This window comes from Saimiri boliviensis, chromosome 12, assembly GCF_048565385.1.
Source record: "Saimiri boliviensis isolate mSaiBol1 chromosome 12, mSaiBol1.pri, whole genome shotgun sequence".
Taxonomy (NCBI): Eukaryota; Metazoa; Chordata; class Mammalia; order Primates; family Cebidae; genus Saimiri; species Saimiri boliviensis.
This window is the reverse complement of record NC_133460.1, coordinates 28,397,317-28,414,662: the sequence shown is the minus strand read 5'-3', so window position 1 is coordinate 28,414,662 and position 17,346 is coordinate 28,397,317. Positions and strand designations below refer to the sequence as shown.

General features: G+C 45.3%; 2 protein-coding genes across 3 annotated transcripts in view; one reads left to right on the top strand and one right to left on the bottom strand.

Annotated features, from left to right (window-relative positions):
* Positions 1-318: 318 nt before the first annotated feature.
* On the bottom strand, positions 319-10,526 carry LOC141580503 (uncharacterized). Its single transcript, XM_074381571.1, has 5 exons — positions 10,323-10,526; positions 9,098-10,251; positions 6,191-6,231; positions 4,838-4,928; positions 319-2,456 (listed from the first exon to the last, which is right to left on the bottom strand). The coding sequence occupies exons 1-2, from the start codon at positions 10,524-10,526 to the stop codon at positions 9,130-9,132; spliced, it is 1,326 nt and encodes a 441-aa protein (XP_074237672.1). The 3' UTR covers positions 319-2,456; positions 4,838-4,928; positions 6,191-6,231; positions 9,098-9,129.
* Positions 9,005-17,346, top strand: part of BMPR1A (bone morphogenetic protein receptor type 1A) — a 167,626-nt gene continuing 159,284 nt past the window's right edge. Inside the window, exon 1 of one of the 2 annotated variants that reach the window (XM_074382182.1) lies at positions 9,005-9,164. The gene's annotated coding sequence lies outside the window, so the exon portion shown is untranslated. Of the gene's footprint in view, positions 9,165-9,862; positions 9,952-17,346 lie in introns of those variants that run through there. The other variant, XM_003929951.4, reaches the window with a different exon arrangement.

Genomic DNA, 17,346 nt, shown 5'->3' with positions numbered 1-17,346 from the left:
CTGTACTTTCAATGTCAACCCTCAATCCCTGCCCATTGTATGCACTGAGATCATCAAGTGATTGTTTTATATATCCTTTGTGTAGACCTGCACTGGCCAGTACATACAATAGCTGCTTGCCATGTGTGACTGTGTAAATTCTACATTAAAAATAAAGAAAAACAGGCCGGGCGCGGTGGCTCAAGCCTGTAATCCCAGCACTTTGGGAGGCCGAGGCGGGCGGACCACGAGGTCAAGATATCGAGACCATCCTGGTCAACATGGTGAAACCCCGTCTCTACTAAAAATACAAAAAAATTAGCTGGGCATGGTGGCGCGTGCCTGTAATCCCAGCTACTCAGGAGGCTGAGGCAGGAGAATTGCCTGAACCTGGGAGGCGGAGGTTGCGGTGAGCCGAGATCGCGCCATTGCACTCCAGCCTGGGTAACAAGAGCGAAACTCCGCCTCAAAAAAAAGAAAAAAGAAAAACAAAAATTCAGTTTCTCTGTCTAGCCACATCAAGTGCTCAATAACCACATGAGATTAGGGGCTACTGTGTTAGAACAGGGGAGATACAGGACATTTTCATTTTTACTGAAAGTTCTATTAGACAGTGCTGGTGTCAATTCTGATCTGCTCAGCTCAGGCCTTAAGAACAGAATCTTGAGGCTGGGCATGGTGGCTCATGCCTGTAATCCCAGTACTTCAGGAGGCTACGGTTGGAAGATCACTTAAACTCACGAGTTTGAGATAAGACTGGACAATACAGGGAGGCCCTGTCTCTATAAAAAATACAAAAAAATCAGCTGAGTGTGATGGTATGCACCTGTAATCCCAGCTATCAGGGAGACTGAGGTGGGAGGATTGCATAAGCCCAGGAGGTTGAGGCTGCAGCAAGTTGTAATCACACGGCTGCACTCCAGCCTGGATGACAGCAAGACTGTCTAAAAAAAAAAAAAAGTAGCATTTGTTACTTCAAATAATGACAGAACCAAGAATATTTCTTAGCAATGAGAAAAGCCACCCCATGAAGCAGAAGAGATGGGCTCACAGACTCTGAAAAAGCAAATCAGTCATTAGCCACCTTCTGATAACCTAGCAATTAGCCAGTTTTGGGAGAAGAGCAGGTATCTCCAGAGAGGTGCCAAATAAATAAGAGATAAGAGACTATAAAAATGAAAAGCCTTTTGGCCTTTCATCACAGGATAATCCAATGCATGTGAATTAATGGTGAAAGGCTCTGTAATAGCCTTTGTGAGGAAATAGGAGCAGTGTAGCAGGATATCCTTTTTCCGCACTAAAGCACCCAATGCTTTCAATTTTATATACAGCGGAAGCAATTAATTGTACTAGAAAGAAATCCACAGCTGGCTTTTCCGGATGGCCTCATAAGCAACAAGCACTATTGTTCAGCTTCCGGGACAGATGTAAAGTCATTCCACTGCACTGCTGAGATTTTTCTAAATGTTTAGTTTGACTTCTCCAAAGATAATAACTTATGTGTTAACATCTAAAATTTCATTCTTCTTGTCATCACACATTTTCAGTATAAGCAACTGTCAAAAAGTTAATTTTTATTGTGTCACTGCACTCCAGCTTGAGCAACAAGGGGTGACACTCCATCTCAGAAAAGAAAGTTAATTTTTTTATTTGTAATATAATTCAGCACATGACTTGATGCTAGTACTTTTTCCAAACCTTATGTGACTGAATCATGTTACTCACTTTTGCTTGTTCTACATGTTTACATGCAGTTGAACTGTACTGCCTCTGCTTTTGTGGTTATCATCCACAGTGTGGCTATTCAGGAATCAGGATTATACATCTGAGTTTTTGATGTATAATCAAATTTGAATTTAATATTTCAAATGCTAGCCTGTACGGCATTGCTTCGCTTTCTAGATGCATTGAAACACACTGTATTTAATAAATTCTTAGCTGCACATTTTTTGACAGTCGAAACTCTGGAACTGCGATCTCATAATTGATGTGTCAGGGTTTAATTGGCAATGTTTTTCTTCCTTAGTTGTATATAAATGATGCATCTTATAATCAACAGTATCCATGCTGTTCTTTGGGTGGAAAAAACCCAAAACTAAACAGCATCCTAGTTTAAATGAAATATGGTATACATAGTTAAAATCTGATAAGCATGATGTGTTATTGCAAGTATAACAACAGAATAACTCTTCATTTATTTTTCTGAGACATGGTCTCTGTTGCCCAGGATGGAGTGCAGTGGTGTGACCACAGCTCACTGCAACCTCTACCTTCTGGGCTCAAGAGATCCTCCTGCCTCAGCCTCCTGAGTAGCTGGTATGCATGGTGGTAAGCACCACCATGCCTGGCTAATTTTTGTAATTTTTATAGAGATGAGGCTTTGCCATGTTGCCCAGGCTGGTCTGGAACTCCTGGACTCGTGATCCTCCTGCTTCGGCCTCCCAAAGAACTAGGATTAGAGGTGTGAGCCAATGCACCTGGAATAGAATAACTCTTTTTACTAAGAAAAATATTCACTTCAATCAAATAAATACATACTTTAATTACATATCTTATATGGGATTCTAACTGATTTCATTCTGACAAATATGCAACTTGTCCCTTTCATTTTTCTCTCTAATTCATCAACCAGTTCTTTTAAATAATATCTCCTTTTTCTTTTTTGGTGCCAAAACCCAGGATTGAAAATATTGACTTTTCAGATTGTAAAAGTTAACATTGTCCATTGCAGGGGAGATAAAGCTTATTGAAGAAAATAATAACCGTCCATTAGGCCACCACAGAATACTGCCAACATTTTCTCTTTATTTCAGGATAATCTATTTCTTTATAAACACATATTTTTTTATACAGAATTAACAAGTGCTTAAATATAGCTCGTCAAATGTCCTGAAAGGTATATAATGTTACACAATAAAAAAGTGAGTTCTTTAAGCAAGCCAGGGACTGGGCTCCCCACTGCTGTTGGAGTAGAACTTTCTGGTGCTCGGTAGGACCACGTGCAGATGTTGCAATGCATAATTCCAGGGAGCACCATTCATACCAGGCAGGTTGTGAATGGCATCCCCTTAAAGTTGTGCAACCTAGCAACCTTGGTGCTCAGCACCGTGATCTAACGACGGTGGTACCTATGCAGGGGACATAGACAGGATGGAGAATGCAACAGCACGGCAGATGCCTCAAGGAGTTTGTGACTACCTACCAATTTGAAAACAATGGATGTGTAGAAGCAAGGATTCAATAACTGGTAAGCTGCAGTGGCCTAGAACTGCTTTTTTGATATGTGTATTCCCCCCACTCTGCAAGACAGAGTCTGTTTTGTCCAGGCTGGAGTGCAATGGTGTGATCTGGGCTCACTGCAACCTCTGCCTCCCAGGTTTAAGTGATTCTCCTGTCTCAGCCTCCTGAATAGCTGGGACTACAGGCGCCTGCCACCATTCTCGGCTAATTGTTGTATTTTTAGTAGAGATGGGGTATCACTATGTTGGCCAGAATGGGCTCAAACTCCTGACCTCAGGTGATCTTCCCAGGAGTGAGCCACCCGTGCCTAGCCAATACCATGTGCATTTTGATACTCTCTAAACCAGGCGTCCCCAAACTTTTTACACAGGGGGTCAGTTCACTGTCCCTCAGACTGTTGGAGGGCCGCCACATACTGTGCTCCTCTCACTGACCACCAATGAAAGAGGTGTCCCTTCCTGAAGTGTGACAGGGGGCCGGATAAATGGCCTCAGGGGGCCGCATGCGGCCCGCGGGCTGTAGTTTGGGGATGCCTGCCCTAAACTGTCTTCCTCAGGCTGAGAAGCCCCTATTCATGTGGAAGAACAAAGGTATGACAACTTGTTTGGGAGAAAGAAATAGGAACAGCTAAGCTATGAGGAAAGTCAGTGATGTAGACCACTGAGAGAAAAACCTAAGGAGTTCAGGATGGAGCAGCCAAAGATGACTTCTTGGAAGAGGCAGTATAGGAAGAATGGCATTAAATGGAGAATGAATATGATCCATTCTTCAGAAAGTAGTGAGACCAGTCTAATGAAATGTTGCTCTATAGCAGTGTTTTCAGATTTAATGGGATTGGTGTTTCATAATAGAAATCTAAAAAATTGGGCAACATTAGTTGAAAGAGGGCATGACCAATTAGGAGGAGAGCTAGCAGCATTCAGGATAGGAGGAAGACAGGCTTTAAGGTGGGCAGAAAACTAGTGGAAAATAATCTACATTTTGAAAGAAACACTGACAAGTATTGGTTACTGGTTACATATATGACTATGTATCCCTTTGAAAGAACAAAGGAAGTTTTTTTTTTTTTTTTTGAGATGGAGTCTCGCTCTGTTGCCAAGGCTGGAGTGCAGTGGCGCGATCATGGCTCACTGCAACCTCTGCCTCCTGGGTTCAAACAATTCTCCCGCCTCAGCCTCCCGAGTAGCTGGGACTACAGGCGTGTGCCACTGTGCCTGGCTTATTTTTTTGTATTTTCAGTAGAGACAGGGTTTCACCGTGTTAGCCAGGATGGTCTCGATCTCCTGACCTTGTGATCTGCCCGTCTCGGCCTCCCAAAGTGCTGGGATTACAGGCATGAGACACCGTGCCCGGCAGGAAGTTGTTTTAAAGCTTATTTATTGAGAACAAGTTGTGAGATGACAGTTCTGTCTTTACCATGTACAGCATTTGTTAGTAGGCTCTCATTGCAAGGTAAGTGCTTTATCATTAATCCTCAAAAATATGGAAAAACAAAACAAAACAAAAAAACTCCAACCCTGTCTTGGTTAATAGAAATAAAAAGAAATGCATCCAGTCAAACTACAAGCAGAGAACAAAATAAAGTACCTCATTCATTTAATAAAAACTTACTACTTACTGGTGTGCCAAGCAGCACGCTGGATACAACAGAGTGAGAAGGAGACAGTTCCTATCCTCTGAACTTTTGAGTCCAGCATAGGGTCAGGTACCTGCAACATATTAGATGGATAAACTAGTATGCCTGGTCACACTGGTGACACCACACCACATCTAGGAATACCCAGTAACCAAGTACGCCATGGACAGTAGGCACAGTATGGTGTTAATGAATCTGCACTCCTGACCCAGGTTTTATCTCCCCAGTTACAGCTTGAATCTTTTATCATCACACCTTGCCTTCCTTTTACTAGTCATTCCCAAAGTAATCACATTCAGCTCCACATGCTGGGATTTCTGGACTACTAGCTCCAAAGGAATTCTTAAGTAGAATCAGTGTTTAGGAATAATAGCAGAATCAGACATGGGTCTTTCATTTTTGAATGTATACATGGGGTGTGTATATGCACATATATATCTATATATGTACACACTATATATACACACACACCCACAAACACCTGTACACACACATATATATATTTCAGAATACCAGAAATCTATTTGAATTATATTCAATAGATTACATATACATATACCCCTATTACACTTGGATTAATTTTTAGCCAGAAAAAAACTATACATAGATTTTTGTGTGTGTGTGTGTGTGTGACAGAGTCTTGCTCTGTCGTCCAGGCTGGAATGTGATGGTGTGATCCTGGCTCACTGTAACCTCTGCCTTGGAGATTCAAGTGATTTTCCTGCCTCAGCCTCCCAAGTATCTGGGACTATAGATGCCTGCTGCCATACCCAGCTAATTTTTGTATTTTTAGGAGACATGGGGTTTCACCATGTTGGTCAGGCTGGTTTTGAACTCCTGGTCTCAAATGATCCACCCAGCTTGGCCTCCGGAAGTACTGGAATTACCAGCATAAGCCACCACACCTGGCCAAAACTATATATAATATAGATTTAATACATACTTAGAATATGTATTAAAGCATGTCCAGAGCATACATATTATATATAGTTTTTATCTGGTTAAAAAATAATCCAAGTGCAATAAACAAGGTGCTGTGAGAATAGGGAAAGGCAGGGTGGTGAGCTGTAGCAGGACAGGGAAGGCCAATATCTACTGTAGGCTGAGTGGGAGCTCCGGTGGCTCAGTGGGAGGAGCTGCAACGCTCTAAGCAGGACCTCACAGCCAGAGAGAAGTGAGCAAACAACAGGTGGTAGTCCAGGGGCACAGTGGGGATCACGACGCCCAGCCTGAGGTAATGGGGGAAGGGAGGCCCGACAGATAGGTAGAATACAGACACAGAGAGTCTGGAAACAGAGCTGAACGCAGGTAAGTGCTGCCACCAAGAATACCTACAACTGCTCAGCAGAGTCCGGGTGCAGGGATGCAGGTGAATCCTAAAAACAAGCAGAGAAATTTGAGGTCCTGGCAAGGTAACAGGTCAGGGTTTCAGACACAAGAGAAGGGCTGTCAATTCTTAGAAAGGAGCCAGGCAGTGGGAGGCTGAGTCTTGAGCTTGGGACTGAAGTTCTGAGAATTCTTCCTGCCCCAGGAAAGACCAGGTTCTATGGTAAAGGGTGTATAGATAGTAGGGGAAGGAGGAATACAGAGGTCATGAACTAGGTAGAACCAAGTGAGGGCAACAATATCCTTCATTATCTGTCCTTCAATCATAGTAAGTAGCCAGTGTTTTGAGGCAAAGATAAATTAAAACAGAGTTACGGGAGGAGTAAGTTGTTTAGAAGTAAAAGAAGAAGTAAAACACTGTACCACCACAATGAAAATGAATTCAGGTTTTAAACTTCCTCTATTTTTTGCACTGAATAATATACATCCATCTTATTCTTAACCACAGTTTCTGTTTTAGTTTAGCCCTTCTAAGCCATGATGGGGTACTATTAACCAATAAAATGATGTAGTAGTATCCATGCTGAAAAATTGAGCTGTTTTTTCTTCCTAACATGTACCCATTTAATACCGGGTTTGAAACCAACCTAAAGTGTCACCTTACCAATGGCATTCCTTCACTAGTCCCTCCTTACTGGACTCTAACTTATCATCAGACCCAGAGACTTCATGCTACCTTTTGTCATATAAAGTCTTTACAATAGGAAAATGACTTTGAATAGATTAACTTGGATTAATCTATTCAATTTGGATCCCTGAAAGCAGAAGTCCCCATTTCACCAAAGAGGAGGTAATCCACAGTTTTCCCAGCCAACCCTCACCCTTTCCAAGATAGCCATGCCACCCTCTAACACTAAAAGGGTCTTGGTGACAAGGTTCAGAAATGCTTAGAGGAACTGTATGCTTATTTCTCTTCTCTCATTTAACAATTATTCACTTGCCAGGCACTAGGCTCTAAGGAGAGAGCTGAGAACAGATAGACAAAGTCTAGCTGACCTGTAGTGCCAGCTACTTGGGAGGCTTGAGGTAGGAGGATCACATGAGCCTAGGACTTCCAGGTTACAGTGAACTATGACTACGCCACTGCACTCCAGCCTGAGTGACAAAGTGAGAACGTGTCCCTAAAAAAACGAGAGATTGGCAGTCTTTTGTTCATGGAGTTTATATTCTAGTGGGGCAGAGGGGCTCAGACCACAAGCAAATAACTAAATGCACAATGTAATTACTGAATGCTGCTTTTGGGCATGTAACAACTACCACTCTTGGGAGCTACTGGAGCAGAGGAAAAGGCCATTTTCATCCTATTCTAGTAACCCACTTAAAGGAATACCACATTACAGAATGTTAACTGTGGATCCAGAGGTATTGCCTTGGAGTTTTGGGGCCAGACCACACGTGTCCAGATGTCTCCCTGGGCTTCCTGGCTGCTGTGTTCATTCAGTGGGTAGGCAGACTGGATAAACAGGCTGGAATGCATAAACATGCCAGTAGCCAGGGAGAACAGCATGCCCTGCCAGCTGTTGGTAGCTGGGTGCTAAGATTGAAGCCTGGGTACTAGCTGGACCTTATCAAAGGAGAGTGAAATGATATCAAGTAAAATTCCTTAAGATTTGAAAAGGAGAGTCTTTTGTAGAGAAGCAAAGATATAATGACTTAAAATTTGATGCTTCAATTTTGCTCTCATTTCTGCAGTGGCAGATTAACACAAGCCAGGCAACACTGATTTGTACATTTCAGAAACGTAATATACTAAGGTTCCCACCTGAGATTGTTATGCATTTTATAGACCGATTCATGTGTCTAAAAATCCACTAGGCCATAAAGAGCATAACACGCTTGCCATGGTATTAAGAAGGAAACTTGAGGAAGAAAAGTGACCAATTTCAGTTGATGAAAGGAATCTTACGTATCCTATTCTTCCTGCACAGCAAGATACTATAATCCACGACTATCAAACTTGAGACAGCTAAAAAGCCTAGAAAAAGATTAGAGAAGAAAACAGAATTGAAAAATAATTCAGAATGACAGAGGCTATCTGCAGAGGCAAAGACCGGTAAGAGAAGAAAAGGGAGACAGAATAAAAGATAAACCAAAAAACCGAAATAAAAATAGAAGGGAATTCAAACATTTACACCGGAATATAAGGGAATATCCTAGAATCTACACATCTCTTCAGGCGAGAATGTGTGTCAACGTGAGTGCCTGGTACTTTGTTTTTCTTTCTCCTTTCTTTTTACCCAGTTTTAAAAGTGATTTTTAAAAATGCACTTTTGAACGAACATCTTTTGTTAAGTGACTTAAACTGGATACATTCCTTGGATTACCAAGGGAGGTTAAGGTCACACGTGGTGAACAAGGGGCCTATCTCCTCTTTCTTTACCTACGGTTCATCGAGTACTTTTAAAAGCATTTTCCATCATGAATGAGGGGAAATGGAAGAAAAGAGGTGGTGACAATTATTTGCATTTTCCAAATGGACGGAACGAGCCTCCGGAGGCTACACGAGGTCACCAGCGTGAGCCCCCGGTGGAGCTGGAGGCGTATTTATAGCCGGCTGACCTCAGTCCAGTTTGGCCCTCGCCGCCCTTTATCTTATGCAGCTGGAATTCGCGGGCTCGCCGATCACAGGGGGCCGGGTGCGCCGGGCATGGCACTACCGGATCGATGAGGAAAGCCGCTCTCCCCGGCAGATCCTCCGGGCCGGGGCGCCTCCACCACCCTGCCTGCGCCTCGGCACGCTGGCAAGGAGCCCGGGAAGAGCCGCCAGGAGCGGTGGGTGGGCGAGGAACGAATGCAATGTGACTACATTTTTATTTTCTTTGTCGCAACTACTACCACGACCTGGCCATCCCCCACCTTGGTGACTTGGTGCCTTCCCAGAGACCTGCTTATTTCACGCCAGCTGACTGGCGCTCACTGCAGTGTGAGTGTCGGTCGGAATCCACGCGAAGGAGCCCGCAAGAGCGGGGGTCCCGGGCCCTGATGGCCGGAGCGAGCGTCGCAGGCGCCGATGGCCGCGCGTCCGTGCTCCCCTCCGTAGCGTTCCGTCGCGTGCGCTCAACGGCGTCCGCGGGACCAGGCCCAGGCGGCGGCGGTGGGGCTGGCTCGTGGGGAGGGGCCAGAGGGCCAGCGCGGAGGAGAGACGCCCCTCCACTGCACCACCAGCAGTCCGGCGCCCCCTTGCCGGCTGCGGGCCCTTCTTCCCGGCAGCGGGGCGCCGGGCTCCGTGGATCCTTCGGGCGCTTCCGCCGCGAGCTCGGCTCCTTTCGTGTCCGGGGCGGGGCGGGGCCGGCGCCCGGAGTCGGGTGCGCGCGGCGCGGGCGGGCGCCTTCCCAGTGCGAGTGCGCCGTGCGAGGCCCGCGGACGCCCGCCCATCCCCCAAGCCCCCGCTCCCGCGTCGCCCCCTCCCCTCCTAGCGAGAGTCGGCGGCGGCGGCGGCGGCGGCGGCGGCGGCTGCAGAGATTGGAATCCGCCTGCCGGGCTCGGCGAAGGAGGGAGGAGGGAGGAGGACCGCGGGCGGGCAGGAAGGCTTGGGCTCGGCGCGTTCGTTCGCTCGAGGCGAAGATCGCACGGCCCGATCGAGGGGCATCCGGGCCGGGGCCGCTGCAAGCCGAGGGCGGAGGCCAAGCCGGGCTCCGCTTTGCCCCGGCGGCTCGCCGCGCCCACCCGCTCCGCGCCTGGGGCTGGAGGATGCGTTCCCCGGGGTCCGGGTGAGTCCAGAGTGCAGTGCGGGCCGGGAGGGGCGGTCGCAGCGGGGAGGCCGGCAGGGCTCGGGCGAAGCTGCGGACGCAGCCGGGCGCGCGGAGGACTGAGCCAGGGGCGGCCCAGCCTGGCCCCGCCAGCTCCGCAGGCCTCGGCGCGCGCTGGGCCGGGACCGCCCCGCCAGAGACCCACGGTTCCCCGCGCCGCTTCCCCCCGCCGGCCCCTCTTTTGTCTCCTACCCGCGGGTTGCAGGCCGAGTTTGGGGAGGCAGAGTGGGAGAAAGCCTCTCCGGGGACGCTTATGGAATCCTTAAATGGGAAAGGCGCTCACCTCCCCGCCCCTGAGCGGCGAGGCTGATATTCGTGATTTGGCTGCAGACGCTGTGGCGGGGAACGGGGTAGAACAAAGTGAGCTTCGGGCGGGGGTCGAGCGGGAGGAGCGACAGGCCCGCCCCCGAGTCCCGGAGGAAGGGGCCCGGCCCCCGAGCTCCCGGGGCTGCTTCACCTGTTGTCCTGCGCGGTCTCTGCTCCGTGGTTTGGTGATTCCGCACTTCAGTTTCGGAAAACTTTCTGCTGGGTTGCATGGACCCTTTTTTCTCCTTCCAGACTCCTAGTGGAAATATTTGGCAAGGAAAAAAAAAATGAGCTTGCGTCAGGGAAGAAAAATAATATGCTATGTGTTAGTATCTGGCGTTTGAGCCAGGTACTCTTTCATGCTCTCAGATGTTTGAATTTGGTCTAACTGCTGCAAGTTTTCTCTCTTAAGCAGTTCGCAGACTGTTCAGAGTACGTCGTATAAACTTAGCACCTGTGTTACGTCATTTAATCCTTATAACAATTCTGGTTTATTGTATTCCTCATTGTTTTAGAGGAAGAAACTGAGACTCAAAAGAGGTTAACTTGTCTGGGGGAACTGGGATTTGAACCCAGGAACATTGTATTCTGGCAAACAAGTTAGGGGAAGGAAAAAACCTGTTTGCAAACGCTTTTGCGTTTAGGAACGTTTTTCAGTTACTCGTATTTGAAATGATCGCTATTTTGTTCCTTGAGTTGAAAACTATTGTATTTACTTATAAGAGGAATTAAGCTTTGAATTAGAGTGTAACTTAATGCGTCTCATTGTTTTCAGTTGTTGAAATAAAGAATGTGAACCAGAATTATTTAGATTTTTAAACTTGAAGCTAAAATATGGGCAGTTCTTTGATCTAGGAATGGGTTGAGTATGAAAGGCCGATTGAAATGTAGAATGCGTTTTTAGTAGAACCAGACTCCGTTCTTGTTTAATTTTCCTCCATTCTTTGTGGAGCCCAGTTTAAACTTTTTCTACTTTCTTCACCTCTCCCCAGACTTCACCGAACAGGTTGAGGTACCTACCGGGAGCTCCTTCTCTAAATTCCTTCCGTCAGAGAGAGAATTTTTTTTTTTTTTGGTCTTTTTTAAAATTAGTTAACACCTTGGGTTTTTTCCCCTCTAATTTTCCTGCTTAGTGGAGCGTGAGTTATTTTGTCTGCTGTATTTGGGTTCTTAAAAGTACAAATGTGCTTAAGATTTCTTCAATTTAGAAAAATCTTTTCTTAAGTCGGCCACCCTTCAAGTTGCCTTGTTGCTGCTTTCCCTTTTCAAATCTTATTAACATTTTAAAAAGCTTATTCGTAATGAAAGTAGCACATGGTCATCAAAGAACTGCAAACTGGTGCAACATTGAAATTAAAATTCAGTCATTCACAGTCCATCTCTAGAGATTGCCAAGAGTAGTCTACTTTTCCTGCCTTTGCTTGGTTGGTGGCTGGCCACTCACTTCTTAACCCCTTGTTGTCTGGATTTCACTTTCACAAGGAACTGTAACCTAATCAACACATTTAAGCACCTTTTCCTAAATCCTTTCCTTGAGCTTTCTGTAACATTTAATATCGACTTTGCATTCGTCAGATGCCTCTCTTTGGCTTTCATTCATCTATACATTGCATTTAAATTAATACTCAGGGTGCAAGGGAGTAAGATACAACTGATCCTTCCCTCATTGAGCCTAGTCTAGTGGGGAAATGCATATTGAAAAATAAAGTCTCTAGTTAAATATAATTGTAATTTTAATGAAGGTGCAGAATATTATAAGAACTTCAACTGGAGACCTGTCTGCTTGTGGTGAACTGGGAAAGATTCCTTAAAAATGCTTTGTTGGGGCCAGGCTTGGTGGCTCATGCCTGTAATCTCAATACTTTGGGAGACTGAGGTGGGTGCATCACTGGAGATTGGGAGTTCAAGACCAGCCTGACCAAAATGGAGAAACTACTAAAAATACAAAATTAGCTGGGCATGGTGGCACATGCCTGTAATCCCAGCTACTCACTACTTGAAAGGCAGAGGCAGGAGAATTGCTTGAACCTGGGAGATGCAGGTTGTGGTAAGGCGAGATTGTGCCACTGCACTCCAGCCTGGGCAACAAGTGTGAAACTCTGTCTCAAAATAATAATAATAATAATAATAATAATAATAACTGCTCTGTTGGAACCCTGGCAAATTTCGAAGGATGAGCAAAAGTTAACTAGATGAAGAGGGGCCTTCTGTGACTTTAAACTGTTCCTCCTTTCCTCTTTAATGTTAATTCTTCAGGTTTCACTTTTCAGGTCACTTTTTCTCTACACCTCTAGTCCCTTAGAATTATTGTTCAGACCTTTCTGTCGGAATAATTCTCAATTCTTTGTTCTTTATTTCTCTTCTGAATCCTGTTTTTTTTTTCAGTTGCTTTATGCATATCTGTACCTGATTGTTCTGGTTCAAACTGAGCAAACAAGTTGTCCTTAGCAAACTTGTGTCTTTGGTGTTCTTTACTTCTGTTGATGTCATACCAAACCCAAACCTTTTCCCATTGCTTTATATCTTGTTTGTATCCAACATCTGTTGATTCTATTTTATGATATAACTCTTCTGCTCTCTATTCCTTCTATGGGACAATTCTGAATTCATATTGATATCATTGTAGTAGTCACCATTGGTGACTTACTACCTTGACACATTGGTATCACCAGTAGTGACTACTACTTTTTTCTGGAGAGAACTTTGAATAATAACTTCATTTTTTTTGGCCTCTGTTGCCCAGGCTGGAGTGCAGTGGCTCACTGCAACCTCTGCCTCCCAGGGTCAAGGGATTCTTCTGCCTGAGCCTCCTGAGTAGCTGGGACTACAGGCATGTACCATGGTGCCTGGCTAATTTTTGTATTTTTAGTAGAGACAGGGTTTCACCATATTGGCCAGGCAGGCCCTGAACTGCCAACCTTGGCCTCTTGAAGTGCTGGGATTATAAGTGTGAGCCACCGTGCCCGGCTCCAGTTTTTTTTAATAGCTGTTGGATTGTGTAGATTTTCTGTTTCTCATGTGAATTTTAATGTTTCTTCAGAAATTTATTTTCAAATCAGTGTTATTTGGCTTTCACATAGTTCTCTGCCCTCACCCCCACCCTCTAACTCTGAATCAAGTTCTCATCCCACTTGGACTAATGTTACGATTTTCTTGCCTTCACTTTTCTCCTTTATCCAATTTATCTTATACATTTCTGCCTAAATTGATCTTTAAGCTCAGTTCTTGCCACTTCTCCACTCTGAAGTTTCCAAGGTCTTCCGTTAAATGCAATCTTTTCTGTGGTATTTGCCTCAGATTTAACTTGTTATTTTTTTTTGAGACGGAATCTCGCTGTATCGCCCAGGTTGGAGTGCAGTGGGTATGACCTTTTAAAGCGCAAACTTTTTAAGTGTGATCTCGTCTCACTGCAACCTCTGCCTCCTGGGTTCAAGCCATTCTCCTGCCTCAGTCTTCTAGGTAGCTGGGACTACAGGTGTGTGCCACTACACCGGGCTGATTTTGTTTTTTTTGTATTTTTATATATTTCTTTTAGGCAGAGTTTTGCTCTTGTTGTCAAGGCTGGAGTGCAATGGCGCGATCTCGGCTCACTGCAACCCCTGCCCCTCCAGGTTCAAGCTATTCTCCTGCCTTCGCCTCCGGAGTAGCTGGGATTACAGGAACCTGCCACTGCGCCTGGCTCAATTTTTTTTTTGTATTTTTAGTAGAGACGGGGTTTTACCATCTTGGCCAGGCTGGTCTGGAACTCCTGACCTTGTGACCCGCCAGCCTCAGCCTCCCAAAGTGCTGGGATTACAGGCATGAGCCACTGCACCCAGCAACAATGCCTTATTCTTATCTCTCAGTTTTTGCTCCCTGCACGTGTTCTCCCCTTCCTCCACTTCTCCTGGGTTGTTGCTTATACTATTTACTTGGACTGCATCTGTGGCCAATTGTCATGTTTCCAAGTCCTACCCATTCTTGAAGGTCCTTTTCAAATTCCACCTCTTTTTTTTTTTTTTTTTGGCATACAGTTTTAAAGATCTAATATTTTATTCTACTTGTTTAAAAAAAATTAGCTATTCTGGGTGCAGTGGCTCATGCCTGTATTCCCAGCACTTTGGGAGGTTGGGGTGGGCAGATCACCTGAGGTCAGGAGTTCAAGACCAGTCTGGCCAACATGGTGAAACCCCGTCTCTACTAAAACTACAAAAATTAGTTGGACGTCGTGGCAGGTGCCTGTAATCCCAACTACTTGGGAGGCTGAGGCAGGGAGAATTGTTCGAACCGCGGAGGTAGAGGTATATGTGCAAGTTAAAAGTGCAGTTCCATTAGTCGTTTGTTCTTTTCTAGCAGGTGTTTTTTTTTTTTTTTTTTTTGGCGAAGTCTCCCTCTGTCAACCAAGCTGAAGTGCAGTGGCATGATCTTCATCTCAGCTCACTGCAACCTCTGCTTCCTGGGTTCAAGCTATCCTCCTGCCTCAGCCTCCCAAGTAGCTGGGATTATAGGTGCCTACCCCCGTGCCTGGCTAATTTTTGTATTTTTAGCAGAGGTGGAGGTTTGCCATGTTGGCCAGCCTGGTCTCGAACTCCCAACCTCAGATGATCCACCGGCCTTGGCCTCCCAGAGTGCTGGGATTACAGAGATGAGCCACTGTGCCTGGCCTTTATAGCAGTTTCTGTACAAAGATTAGTTCCACTACTGGTTTGCAGGCTGAGTCTGTAACCGACTGCGTATTAAAATGAGTAAATGAGGAAAGGCTCCTGTCTAGCCTAGCAGTAGCTGTTGAACTATCCTGATCTGACTGTTGGATCTTAGGAACAGCGAACCATGGAGAGAAAGGAAAGTGGGTTTCCTAGCACACTAAATTTTAGAGTAGAAACCATTTCTTCTCCTTTTCTACTTTCCCACCTTTTACTAGATTTTCGGCTTGTCTTTTTAACATCACAAGGTCTGTATTGACTAGGTTGGACCAACTTTTTAACAAGATTAAATATTGAGTTGCATTGAGGTATGTCCATTGTAAGATCACTTATAAAGAAAATATGCTTTTAGTTGTAAGAAGCCATTGATTGTAAGGTGCACCCAATTCCAGACATGCTAAAATATGAAAAATGGATGTATCTTAGAATTGATGAATAGGATTTCTCTCCCTTAGCAAAGCTCTTGGATATGTTTTTTGAAAAGAGCACTAGTTAGGGGGCTTAGGGAGATCAGATCATCAGTAGACTCCATCTCAGGGTGGGCCCTGTGGTCCCTAAGCCAAGTTCATATGGGCAGTTTAATATAGAACTGTTGAATAGACATTGAATAGGTGAGTAAATTTGAATAGACCGTGAATAGGTGAGTAAATTATCTGTGCATATCTTTTATTTACTCTGATGTTGTACACTTTGTTACTCTTACAGTTTTATGTTTCCGACCAGCCTTATTTATTTATTTATTTATTTGAGATGGAGTCTTGCACTGTTGCCCAGGCTGGAGTGCAAAGGCATGATCTCAGCTCACTGCAACCTCTGCCTCCTGGGTTTATGTGATTCTCCTGCCTCAGCTTCCCATGTAGTTGGGATTACAGGCGCATACCACCACACCTGGTGTCAAACTACTGACCTTGTGATCTGCCAGCCTCGGCCTCCCAAAGTGCCGGGATTAGAGGTGTGAGCCACCTGACCTGGCTTTTTTGAGGTGGAGTTTCCCTCTTGTTGCTCAGGCTGGAGTACAGTGGCGCCAGGGATTACAGGCATACACCACCATGCCTGACTAATTTTGTATTTGTAGTAGAGATGGGGCTTCTCCGTGTTGGTCAGGATGGTCTCAAACTCCTGATCTCAGCTGATCTGCCCGCCTCGGCCTCCCAGAGTGCTGGGATTACAGATGTGAGCCACTGTGCCTGGCGAGCCTTCCTTTCTTATGGCACAGATTTGTTATACCACTGAAGTGTGGAACAGTGGAGCTTGGCTCTTGCTCCAGGTGTATACTTATGAAAGAGGACAGGGGTGTGCTGGATATAGGGATAAAATATTATAATCAGATTTGCAGTTAAGGGGATTAATGACATGCTGGAAAATCATTTTGAAGCAAGGAAGACTGGAGATATTCAAACTTGTAGGAAGGTCTTTCTGGCCTGGCCCAGATTAAACCCATTTATGCCTAGTGTTCCATTATTGGAACGCTAAGCATGTGGGAGTTATTTATATCCTGCTCAAGGTCATCGCCAAGATCTGATTGCAAAAATTCAAAAAATTGCAACCTCAGGCATAAATGGATTAAGACAGTGGCAGATAATTAGGGCCTGGAATGGACAGGAAGTGATAACTAGCTATGGATGAGAGACGGAATGGGATTGGCAAGAACAATGCCTGGATTTCTAGCTTGGAAAGCAGGGTAGATGCTGGTGACTGAGATGAAAAATGTGGAGGGAGAGCTGGTTTGTGGAAGAAAATAGTATTGGTTCGATCACATGGAGTTTGAGGTGTCTGAAACAACCAAGTAGAGATTTCCTCTTGGCGGTCGTCTATATGAGTCTGGGGTTTGACAGAGATTTGTACTGGCGGCAGGCATTTGGGAATCATGGCTGTAAAGATTTTATATTCCGACAGTGGGAATTGGGTGGCTCTCTCAAGTGAGTCTTGCTTGCAAGTGATAACCCTAACTCAATTTAAAGGAGGGAAAAGCTTCTCCCTGCTAACCCTCATGATTTTGAAAGGTCTAGAAATAGACGTGGCTGGACCTAAGTGCTCAAATGTGGTGGAATTGAGGTTGCCTTCTCTATTCTTCACTTTGGTGGTCTCATTTCAGCAGGTGCATTTATCTGGCAGAGGAAGACCACTGGTAGCTCTAGGCTTATATGAGCCAGACTGCTGTGGAATCAGGAGGGGAAAAGAGGAACTTCATTTTTGGGTATATCTAGTCTGTTTTCTGGAGCGATCCTTATTGGGTCTACATAGAGAGTGGGGTGCCATCGTCGGCCAGGCCTGGCTCACATGCTCACTGGAGCAGTCTGGGAGCTGTTTCAGTACGGCAACTGATTGTCTTTCTGGAATCATTCTGGGATGGGCAAGTGGTAGTTGC

Bases quoted from the DNA above. Each gene is read 5' to 3' on its own strand.
- LOC141580503 (XM_074381571.1), bottom strand. From the start codon at position 10,526: ATGCAACCCAGCAGAAAGTTTTCCGAAACTGAAGTGCGGAATCACCAA. The intron at 10,252-10,322 runs GTCTGCAGCCAA...TTCCCATTTAAG, and splicing joins ACCCCGTTCCCCGCCACAGC to GATTCCATAAGCGTCCCCGG.